At 41.2% G+C, this 12,230-nt stretch overlaps 1 protein-coding gene across 1 annotated transcript in view; it reads right to left on the reverse strand.

The window, feature by feature from the left end:
* Positions 1-4,320: 4,320 nt before the first annotated feature.
* The window catches only part of LOC119875920 (zinc finger protein 160-like), a 52,954-nt gene continuing 45,044 nt past the window's right edge, over positions 4,321-12,230 (reverse strand). Inside the window, exons 14-15 of the mRNA XM_038525537.1 lie at positions 11,307-11,402; positions 4,321-7,232 (exon numbers count right to left, since the gene is read on the reverse strand). Of these exons, the coding sequence (XP_038381465.1) occupies positions 5,875-7,232; positions 11,307-11,402 (1,454 nt within the window). The 3' untranslated portion in view covers positions 4,321-5,874. The remainder of the gene's footprint in view (positions 7,233-11,306; positions 11,403-12,230) is intronic.

The following is a 12,230-nucleotide window of genomic DNA, read 5'->3' on the forward strand; positions in this document are numbered from 1 at the left end:
ATGTGGGACTCAAACTTACAACTCCAAGATCAAGAGTCTCATGCTGTACTAAATGAGGCAACCAGGTGCCCTACTTGGTGATATTTTAAATTAACAAAGAAATGCGAGAACTCAAATATACCAAAAGCCTGTTATTTGAAAAAGCCAATAATATATATATTTGTCTCACTACAAATACCTATAGAGTCAAAAGAGAAAGTGCAAATAAAGACTATAGGAAGTTAGAAATACGACTCATAAAATAAAGATTTTTTTTGCCTGAAAGAATATTATGAGTATCTTTATGTTGTTAAATTTAAAATCCTAAAAAATAAAAAAAATTTTAAAAAATTAAAAAAAATAAAATCCTGGAGTAATCCTCATGAAAACATGTTAACTCCAGACAGGTGAATAGCAGGTGAATTCTAATGGTAGGCAACAAGACAAAGATGTCCACTACCACCCCACTTTTGAACTCCATATTGCAGAGTGGAGCCAATGCATTGAGGTAAGACTAAATTATTAACATTGGAAACTGGAATGAAAAATAAAGTTATACAGACAATATCATCATGGACATGGAAAAAGATTCAAGGAATTAGTAATGTAAAAAAGAAAACGCTCCCCAGAAACCACTAAGCAGATTTTCACATATAGCTGGCTAGAACTACACCATATTATATACTAAGCTCATTTCACAAAAATTCGGTCTTTAGCAATGGGAACTGGAACCACCATGACTAAGACCAACCAGCACAAACCAAGATATGGGTTACCTTGCCAGAGGGAGGGATGCTAAACAAAATGTGGAGATTCTGTTACAAAGAACAAACAGCACGTAAGCAACAGGGTTCACTGCTGCTGTGTATTAAGAGGTGAGTGCAGACACTGGCAAACATTTTCTGCAAAGGGAAAGATACTACACATTTTCAACTCTAAGATCTCTGTCACAAGGACTCAATCCTTCCTTTGCTGTAGGAAACCAGATATAGACGGCGCCTAACAGATGGGGGATGGGAGCGGTGGTGTAATCCCTCTGTCTGCAGTTAGTCAACCCCTGAACAACACACACACACACACACACACACACACACACACACGGTTCTGGGCTCTGCAGCCTCTGTCCCAGCAGCGGAGGTTGAACCTCAATCAGCCCTCACATGCATGTCTCTGTACCACTGATCACACACGCCCTTACAAATCTGAAACCCTGGCTAGACACCCCGATGTGATGAGCATCCCTTCGGGGCCCCAACATCACTGAGCCCCAAATCAAATCCCCCACCAGAACCAGACGCTGAGATCACGGTAAATGATCTGCACTGCCCACACCCCCAAGAAGTGGTCAGATCTGCAGAACCCCAAACTCTGGAGAGTCAAGACAGTGGTTGATCTCTACAGACCCTTAAGTGTCTTAATGACCCCACAGTACCTCAACCACAGAGTGACCTGCCTGGCGCCTGAAAGAACATTATGAGTATCTTTATGTTGTTAAAACCTCAAATCAAAGTCCCACCAGTTTCTCAAATTCCTCCACGTCAGCGCTACCTCCCCATCCGCCACCAGCAATGATTTAATGAGTCCATACTACAGCACATCTACACGTCACTCTGTGAGAAGCAAAGCCTCTACTGTGACAGCAAAAACATTGGCCTGGAGCCAATGAGAAAGGCACCAACTGAATCCATCCCATTTTAATGTAAGTGTGGTGGAGGGCAGTAATCCAGTTTTTAGGGTAAAGAATGCTAAATTTGGGTGTTCACCAGGCCAGTGTTAAAAATTCAGAATCCTGGACTCTAGCCACAGTCTGGTTTAGGATGCATGGGGTGTGACTTAGGAGTCTGCATTCCTTTAAGTTTCTCAGAGGATCTGAAACAAGAGGCCTGTCACAGACAATCATTAAAAACAGTTGTAAAATGTTCTGTAGTTGCAAATATGATAGGTAACTCCTCTTACTGCTTCTGTATTCACTCAAATTTTATCCAGAAAAGCCCACGGAGGGGTGAGAAGGTGGGAAGAGCCTCTCCTATTACAATCCATACATTACTATAAACTAGTATTACTAGAATTTTTCTTCTTAGGATTCATCACCTCCCAAGATTATGTAATCCAGTGTCTCTCCCTCATTATACTGTAAGATCCATAAAGGCTGTATCTTTGACTGTTTTGTTCAGTAATGTGGCCTCACTGTACAGAACAGTGCCTTGCATTGTGTTGATAATTCAAAATATATCTGAAGGAATGAATACCAATAACCTGGTATTTCAGATTAAATGCTGAGACAGCCATAGGATGGGAAATTTCCATTTCTTTTCCTTTGAGAAAACTATAACTTGGATAGGTGGATAACTATGTGATATTTATGAGATTAAGGCAAAGTACTCAGTATTGAGAGGCCAAGAGCCCCACTCCCAGGAGAGGGAGAAGGAATAATGAAGAGAAAGCACATTTCTCAATTCAGCAGCAATCATTACAGCTGGAATGAATCTTTGATATGGTGGCACCTCTCAAGGGTGATAGTTTTGTGGACAAACACAAAGGTTCTTCTCCATGACTTCCCTTCAGGAACTCATCTGCTGGAGATCCCTGTGTGGCTCAGCAGCTTAGTGCCTGCCTTTGGCACAGGGCATGATTCTGGAGTCCTGGGATCAAGTCCCACGTCGGACTCCCTGCATGGAGCCTGCTTCTCCCTCTGCCTGTGTCTGTGTCTGTCTGTCTCTCTCTCTCTGTCTCCAATGAATAAATAAAGTCTTAAAAAAAAAAAAAGGAACTCATCTCCCATTTCCTATAGTTCTCCTCCGTTCTTAGAGACTGAGACTCTTGTCTTCTTTATTCTATCTATCCTGAGGATCCCTTTTTTCTGCTCTTCCCGGTTTTTCTCCATGCACCGGGAGCCCTATGTGGGACTCGATCCCGGGTCTCCAGGATTGCGCCCTGGTCCAAGGGCAGGCGCTAAACCGCTGCACCACCCAGGGATCCCTCTTCCCGGTTTATATTCAGTTATTGAGTCTCCGATCACACTCAATTTGGAAGGCAGTGTCTGTGTTCTTTAGAACTGCCTTCGAGCACCTGCGGCCGAGCCTTGGGTGGGAACGGGGCCTCCCCGCAGGGCCCCCCTGCCCCAACTCCAGGGTGCTACTACAGGGGCCCCACGGTCCTGCGTGCTCCCAGCTTTATTTATGAATAAATAAATAATCTTTTTAAAAAAGAAATAAAGGGGAGGGTGATGAAATGTCTTAAGCAATTTCAATAAACAGAATTTTTAAAAACAAAAAAAAGAACTGCCTTCGAATGACACTGCTTCCTTCAATGACAAAACATTCTGACTAGTTCACTAATTTATTCACTTTCCAAGTCAACATATTTGCCTTAATTTTTCTGTGCTGGGAAATAGAAAATCATGCAAACCAATATCCAAGATAACTTTCTGGAAATTATGACAAATTTCTCAGTCTGTGCTTTATAGCCATATAATTAGCTACAAAATTTGGCTCAGTGTGCTGCCCAATGGGGTAGCCACTAGTCACATATGGCTACTGAGCCCTTGAAACTTGGTTTAGTACAACTGAGGAAGTGATTTATTTTGTTTTTAAAACTTTAAAATTTAGGGACACTTGGATGGCTCAGCGGTTGAGCCTTTGGCACAGGGCATGATCCCAGATTCCCGGGATCAAGTCCCACATCAGGCTCCTTGCATGGAGCCTGCTCCTCCCTCTGCCTGTGTCTCTCATGAATAAATAAATAAAATTTAAAAAGTAAAGAAATAAATAATAAAACTTTAAAATTTAAATAGCAAAAAAAATTAAAGGAATTTTCAATCTACTTGGAAAGCTAAGACATGGACATTAAAAAAATAACTTACTTGGATGCCTCGGTGGTCCAATGGTTGAATGTCTGCCTCCTTTGGTTCAGTATATGATCCCGGGTCCTGGGATCGAGTCCTGCATTGGGCTCTGTGGGGAGCCTGCTTCATCCTCTGCCTATGTCTCTTCCTCTCTCTGTGTCTTTCATGAATAAAGTCTTTAAATAATAACAACTTACTTAAATCTTATGGTGCTTTAAAGTCCTTTAATAAGAGTCCTTGCCTCCACTGAAGTAATATACCCCTTGAACAAGAAATTATCACAATCCCTTGAACCAATTACAGTGGTCACCCCTTATCTATGGTTTCACTTTCAGGGGTTTCAGTTACCTGAAATCAAAGGTGGTCCGGAAGCAGATGATCCTATCAACAGTAGCCTAACTCTAAGTCACAATTCCTACAAGCCACTCCGTATCACATAGGCATTTTATCATCTCACGTCATCACAGGAAGAAGGGGGAGTACAGGACAATAAAATCTTGAGAGAACATATTCACATAATTTTTATTACAGTATATAGTATAGTATACAGTTATAATTGTTCTATTTTTAGTTTTACTGTTAATTCTTACAATGTCTAATTTATAAACTAGACTTCATCATAGATGTGTATGTATAAGAAAAAACTATAGGGCAGCCTGGGTGGCTCAGCGGTTTAGCGCCGGCTTCAACCCAGGGCGCAATCCTGGAGACCCGGGATCGAGTCCCACGTCAGGCTCCCTGCGTGGAGCCTGCTTCTCCCTCTGCCTGTGTCTCTGCCTCTCTCTCTCTCTATGTCTCTCATGAGTAAATAAATAAAATCTTAAAAAAAAGAAAAAGAAAAAGAAAAAACTATAGAGTTCAGTACTATCCTAGCTTCAGGCATCCACTGGGGGTCTTAGAACATATCCCCCATATAAGAGGGGACTTATGTACTCCATTATCTTCTGTGGACTGTTTGTATCCCCCCCAAATTCATATATTGAAGCTAGTCACAAATATGATGGTATTTAGAAGTGGGTCCTTAAGATTAAGTCATGATGATAGAACACTCATGAATAGGATTAGTACCCCTGTGAGACAGAGACATCGCAGAAAATGCCTCTCCCCTTCCCCTATGTGAGGACACAATGAGATGAGTACCTTCTGTGAGGCAAGAAGCCGACCTTCCATAGACACCAAATATGCCAGCACCTTGATCTTAGACCTTGCAGCTTCCAAACAGAAATAATTTTTTTCATTATTTATTCAAGACTTATCATATGTCATTTAGAAAGTTTTGAAACTTCATTATAGAGGAACTTTGCTTTTTTTTTTTTTTTTTAATAAATTTCTTTCTCTGTAAGCCATACAGGCTACTGTATGGTCTTATAACAGCCAGAAAGAACCAAGACAGTATTTCACCTAGTATAGATATTTACATCCTCTTACTAGAAGCTGAGTAAATGTACCACTAAAAAATAATCCAGTTACCTCAGTGCTCTCTCCAAGAAACCTTTTTGTTTTGGTCACCACTGTATCCTCAGCTCCTCAAACAAAACCCAGTACAAAGGGAGTATTTAACAAATATTTGGTAAATGAATGAACTGACTCAACCTAAGGCTGCTGTTTCATTAAGTGCCTCTGCATAAAATAAACTTCTAAGAGTTTACAGTTTTCAATTAATCCTTTACCTTGGCCTGTAGAAACCGAATTGCTATATACATGCCCCATATCTCACCCACCTAATATTATCCCTTTCCTGATTTTTCATTCATACCAGTATTCCAGGCACACTTACTTGTGTTTTTAAAATTCACCTATTTCCTCCACTTATTGAACTAAGACTTCCTTCATTCCTTTAACAGACACAAATGGAGCAACTGAGGTGTGTGTATGTATTTGAGTTAACATCAGATTACGCCTGTGTATCAATACATATTTTTAATAGGATGAGATCAAGCTTTCCCAGCCTCAGAATTACAGTTTCTCTCTGAATATACTTTTCTGACATAATATGACCTAGAAACTTTTGTGCAACCCTTCTCCACACAGAATGTTTCTGAGTTTTTTTCCTACTGGTTTTCTGCAACATAAAATAGGACATAATTAACCACTGAAGGCACAACCACATTCACTGCATTCATAAGGTTTCTGTCCTGTGCAGATCCTCTGTTGTCTCCTGAGGGTGCACATCTGGCTGCAGGCTGTCCCACTATGACCACATTCCTATTTGCTAAGAGCCCACTGATGTGTAATGGCGTCTGACAAGCCACAGAAGGCACTCGCATAGTCACTGTATTAACAAGGTCTTTCCCCTGCATGGCACCACTGGTCTGTGATAAGCTATGACTCTCTGAGGGAGGATTTTCCACTTTGACTGAATCTCCACATTTCTCTCTTGTGTGTATTCTCTTATGTTTAACGAGGCAGGACATGTAGGCAAAAGCTTTCCCACACTCATTGCAGATATAGGGTCTTTCGCCTGTGTGAGTTCTTTGATGGACAATGAGCTTTTGCTTTGTGGTAAAGGCTTTCCCACACTCACTACATTCAAAGGGTTTCTCTCCTGTGTGAATTCTTTGATGTTTAATGAGACCTGACTTCTGGGAACAGGATTTTCCACATTCACTGCACACAAAGGGAGTCTTTCCTGTGTGGAATCTTTGATGTGCTATGAGGCACGTCTTCTGGATGAAGCCTTTCCCACACTCATTGCATATATAAGGTTTCTCTCCAGTATGGATGCGCTGATGTACAATGAGATTTCCCTTCTGGATGAAGCCTTTTCCACATTCACTGCATATATATGGTTTCTCTCCTGTATGCGTTTTCTGATGTATATTGAGCCGTGATTTCTTCAGGAAGGCTTTGCCACATTCAGTGCATTCATATGGTTTTTCTCCTGTATGTGTTCTTTGGTGTTCAGTGAGCATGAACTTTCTGGAGAATGCCTTCCCACACAGACTGCACCTGTGGGGCTTCTCTCCTGTATGAATGATCTGATGATCAGTGAGCCATGACTTCTTGATGAAGGCTTTCCCACATTCATTACATACATGAGTCTTGTCTATTTTTTGCTTTTTCTGATGCTTAATGAATTGGGACTTAGTACTGATAAGTTTTCTGCTTTCAGGGAATATAATTTTAGTATGAAATTGTTCATTATTAGCATGTAGAAAGGATTTTCCATCTCCAGTAAGATCTGCAGGGTTCTTTATTTCACAGCTTCTATTCTGGCTAAATAAAGTTAAGTTTGGCTTCACAGTTTTTCCATTTAAGTCATACATATCATGATTTTGCCTTAACATGAAATGAGTTGTGCTCTGATGAACATTATTTTCAAATGTTTTAAGTTCATGCCATTGTTCAAGATTATTCTCCATGATTTTGTTTTGTAAGTGCTCTGGCAAATAGTCAAGTTTCCAGATTTCTAGAAAAGAAAGAAATAATGAATTCATTTATCATCTTGATTTGGACAAAACACGATTAAAAGACTCCTTTGATGTCATATGCCTATGTAGTGATGACTCTATGAAATTAGAGTATCAATAAAATTCCATATTTAATGTTCCTTGCACATCAGATAAAATAATATAGATAACCCAAAAGATAAAAGTAGTTAGTATTAAAACAAAGTTAGATCATTCACAATAAACAAATGTAGATCTGACTGATTTCTAAATGAGGCCTTACAAAACATACAGAGCCTGTATATTTCACTACATGCAGTTTACCATGAGCAGCAGACCACAGGTTGGAGGGCCTACCGCATCCAAACTGGTGACAGGAAGACTTATTCACTTCACAAATCCTTACTGAGGACCACTGTCGGGACATGGTGCTCAAGCTGGGGACACACACAGAGTCCTCATGTTCAGGGAGCCTACACTGCAGTTTGATAAAACTATAAAGAGCAAAGAAGCACACAACAGGGCAGCCCTGGTGGTTTAGAGGTTTAGCACCGCCTTCAGCCCAGGACATGATCCTGGAGACCCGGGATCAAGTCCAACATCAGGGTCCCTGGGTCCCTGTGTGGAGCCTGCTTCTCCCTCTGCCTGTGTCTCTGCCTCTCTCTCCCTCCTTCTTTCTCTCTCCCTTTCTCCCCCCATCTCTAATAAATAATTTTTTTAAAAATCTTAAAAAAAAAAAAAAAGCAACACACAAGGAAAACAGCTGCATGTTGTGAAAACTGGTATGAAGGAGCAATGGAGATGGAGACAGATGCAAGAAATCAAGTGACACTGTGGAGGAAGACAGGCCTCCCTGAAGGATTCATTGTCATGGTTGGCCTTGGGGAGCAATGATAATTATACATGCTGGGCTCCAAGCATATGCAACCTGTAACATCCAAAAGGGAACTCCTGATTTCCCATCTCAAATCTCCTCCACCACATATCACCTTCATCAGAGTGAATGACACCTCCACTCTTCCCTTTAACCAGGACAGAACTTCTCAGCATCTCCTGTCATTTGTCTCTCACTTACACACAGTAGCAATGCTGCCTGCCCTCTTTATAATCATAACCAGAACTGGACCAACACCAATGCCTTCCACCCTCACAGAAGCCAGTCGCTTTCTTGTTTTATAGCAGCAGCCTCCTACTTGGCTTTCCTGTTCCTGCCCCGCCAGCTTCCTGTCTACATTATAGAGAACAGCCAAAGTGAACCTTCCAAACATAAATCATATCATGTCACTCCACTCAAAACTCCCTAAAGTTTTCTCATCTCAAGAGGAATAAAGTCAAGGTCTTACCATGTCCTTGAAAGGCCCTTATGTGACCTTCTACCCCAATCCCCAGCCACTACCCCCACTGACCTTCTCATTCTTCAGACCACAGTGCTGCCCCAGGCCTTTGAACTTTCCACTTTTACTTTGGAACATTCCTTACCCAAGGAGCCTACTGAAATTCCTCATCTACCTGCTCAAATGTACCTTTTTTTTTTTCCAAATGTACCTTAATAAGGATTTCCTATTCCCCAAATCATAGCCAAGGCCAACTACTCATTATTCAGTCACTGTTTCAATGTTCCTTATAGCCATTTTCACCCCCAGAGCCTTACCTTCAACCTCCATCCATTCCTTCATCTCATGCAGCCCATATATAATGTAGAATTTCATCTGCCCTCTGTAATGACTACATCCAGACAGTGACCAACACTTCCCCCTCCACCCATACCAAAGCCAAGAAACCTACTATCATGTTGTGCAACAACCTCCTATATAGCATCCCTGCCCACTACTGTCTACACAAAAGCCAAAAGGATTCTTTGAAAACATAATTATTTCATGTCATTCCAGTACTCAAGAACAGGTCATGTTTTCTCACATTTTTTTAAAAGATTTTATTTATTTATTCATGAGAGAGAGCCAGAGACATAGCCAGAGAGAGAAGCAGGCTCCATGCAAGGATCCCGAAGTGGGACTCAACCCCAGAACTCCGGGATCATGCCCTGAGCCGAAGACAGATGCTCAACCGCTGAGCCACCCAGGCGTCCCTTCTCACCTTATTAGATGTAAAATCATGATTCCTTGAAATGGATTACTTGACTGATCTTACTCTCCCTTCCCCCTGCTGCTACTGCCTCTTTGGTCTTATTTCCATCATGTTCCCGACAGCACACTCCACTCTGTCCACACAGCTCCTTAATGTTTCTCATTAAGGACTTTGGGCTTTTAAACTTACTTTGGGCTTTTGCTTTTAAACTTGCTATGCTCTCTACTTGAAACACTTCCAAATCCAGTAGCCTGCTAATTTCTCTCACCGGTTGGCTCTAAGGCTCCGTATCAGGGGGGTGTTCCATTCCTAAACCGGAGATCAAGCCTCTATGTTTCTGTTATGGTGACTAAATTTTTATTAGAGTATTTTTCACCCCCTATGCTTATGATTCATTTGTTTATTTTAATTTTTTGAAAACTTCTCTTAGAATGAAAGTTCTTGGTCTATTTGTATGCATTTTTCTCACTGCTCTTACCCTCAAGCATACATTGCTGAGCTATCAAAAAAATAATTTTGAAAGGAATGAATGAAGGAAGCAACCACATGTACAGAATACAGTGGGGAGAGTGTAGGAAAGATGATGAAACTCTGAGCAAGATAATATGTTATGGAGATTACAGAAAGAAGAATTTCATGTTATATGATAGGTAATGTTGTTAATTGGGACCTAATGTCATCAGAATATGATGGAAAAAAAATAAAAGTTTTAGGGAAATGAACACAACAGTACAACACCTAAAATGAACAAGAAGAAAGTTGAAAATTAATAAATACACAAAGGCATTAAATCAAAGTAGAAAGGAGTTTTGATCTGGCTTAGGCAAGAATGGAGGATGCTAAAATATCTTCTTAGTTGCAATTTATGAACAAGAGACTCCTTTAAAGAAGAGAGCTCTGCAGACAGGGAACATCTAAGGTAATGCTGGGATGGCCAGGCTCTAAGAATCACAGGAGTAAAGAAGAACCTAAACTTACGGGGGGTTTCTGGGAAAGAAGATGATGTGAGTTCCTTGCACTTATTGGGCTCTCAGGAGAGTTGCCAGGGGGATGAGTGGATTACACAGAACTAAAGTCTGCTGGATCATTTTGGGGAGATGTCAATTTGAGAGTCTCCTGCAGGGAACAGGAGAAGCTCAGCTTATTAGAATAAAATCTGAGGTGGCTCATTGGCTCAGGGAGGAGCATGTGACTCGATCTCAGGGCTACGAGTGGGAGTCCCATATTAGGTGCAGAGATTACTTAAATAAATAAGGTTTAAAAAAAAGAAAGTTTGGGATCCCTGGGTGGCGCAGCGGTTTGGCGCCTGCCTTTGGCCCAGAGCGCGATCCTGGAGACCGGGGATCGAATCCCACGTCGGGCTCCCGGTGCATGGAGCCTGCTTCTCCCTCTGCCTGTGTCTCTGCCTCTCTCTCTCTCCCTGTGTGACTATCATAAATAAAAAAAATAAAAAATAATTAAAAAAAAAGAAAGTTTGAAAGGTTAGGAGACCCAATGAGAAAATGGAAAACAGAACCTTTGGAGGACCTCAAAGTGAAGACAAGGGCACAGCAAAGACCAGTTTATTTTGGGGCCACAGCATCCAGGATGAGAAGGAGGTTAGGAAGGAAAACTCAACATTAATAATGGGACAGAAAGGTGCAATAGTTAGAAGACAGTAAGGAATTCAGTTTTCTCTTTGGAGAGAGACTTTTGGACAGTAGACTTAAATGACAAGGAAGGTAGAAGAGCATAAAGAAGGAAAGATCTGAGAATACTAAGAAAAAGAGAACTATGCAAACAAGCAAAAATTTAAGATGTAGATAAAATAAAATTGGACTAGATCCCAGAATAGGTAAAAGGCACATTTTTCTCTCAATTCCTATAAAGCAAAAGAGGTTGCATATCAGGAGAGAAACACAGGGAGGCACTGCCTACTGACCCTCAAACCCTCTCACAGCTGTGCCTTTTATCTGACCAACTAGAATATGATTTCTACAGTTCTGGCCCCCTCCAGTTCTCTGACTCACCTGAACGTGTTCGACAGGGGATTTCATTTTCCACCGTCCATGTTGGTTCTCCTTGGTCCAACTTGGAGAGCACATCTGGTTTACTGGTGTGAAAACCTGTTCATGTGAAATGACAGAAGGCTAAGCTTTGGGCTTGGGGACTGGGGAGACCATAGAATGTTACAGTTAAGGACAAAACAATTTTCACAACATAAAGGAAAAACATACTGCACTGTGTGTGCCCTCTACTGTTGATACTCTACTACAGTACTTCACTTCTGACCCCTGATATATGGGGTTTTCACACACCAAAGAATTTTGTGACAGCCAAAGACACTAATTGGGTGTCCAACAATTTAGCTCAATTCTGACATTCTCTACCTCGGGATAACTTCAGATCTAACAGGTTAGGGCTTCACTCCCACAAGACTGCACAATCTCTCCACTCCCCTCAGACTTCCCCAATCACAAGTCCAAGTTGTTTCCTGAGCTTCTGATAGAATATGTATGGATCACAGATTTCCATGACTCCTTTTCTGGTTCAATTAATTTGCTGGAAGAACTCATAGAACTCAGGAAAAGTTTACTTATTACATTACTGGTTTATTATAAACCCAGGCACAACCTGGCAGAGATACAGAGTACAAGGTATATGAGAAGGGGTGTGGAGCTTCCATGCCCTCTCTGAGCACTTTCCCCATACCTTCTTTTGTTCACCAATTCAAAAGGTCTCTAAAACTGTCCTCTTGGGTGTTTATGGAGCCTTTATTAAGTAGGCATGGTTAATTAAATTAAATCATTAGCCTTCAGTGACTGATTCAAACTCCAGCTCTTTTCTCCTCTCCAGAAGAGAGATGGAACTCCATCCCCTCTAACAATGGTTGGTTCCCCTGGCAACCAGACCCGATCCTTGGGTTATACAGCAGGTTTCTAAAAATCACTTCA

Source organism: Canis lupus, chromosome 1, assembly GCF_011100685.1.
Source record: "Canis lupus familiaris isolate Mischka breed German Shepherd chromosome 1, alternate assembly UU_Cfam_GSD_1.0, whole genome shotgun sequence".
NCBI lineage: Eukaryota > Metazoa > Chordata > Mammalia > Carnivora > Canidae > Canis > Canis lupus.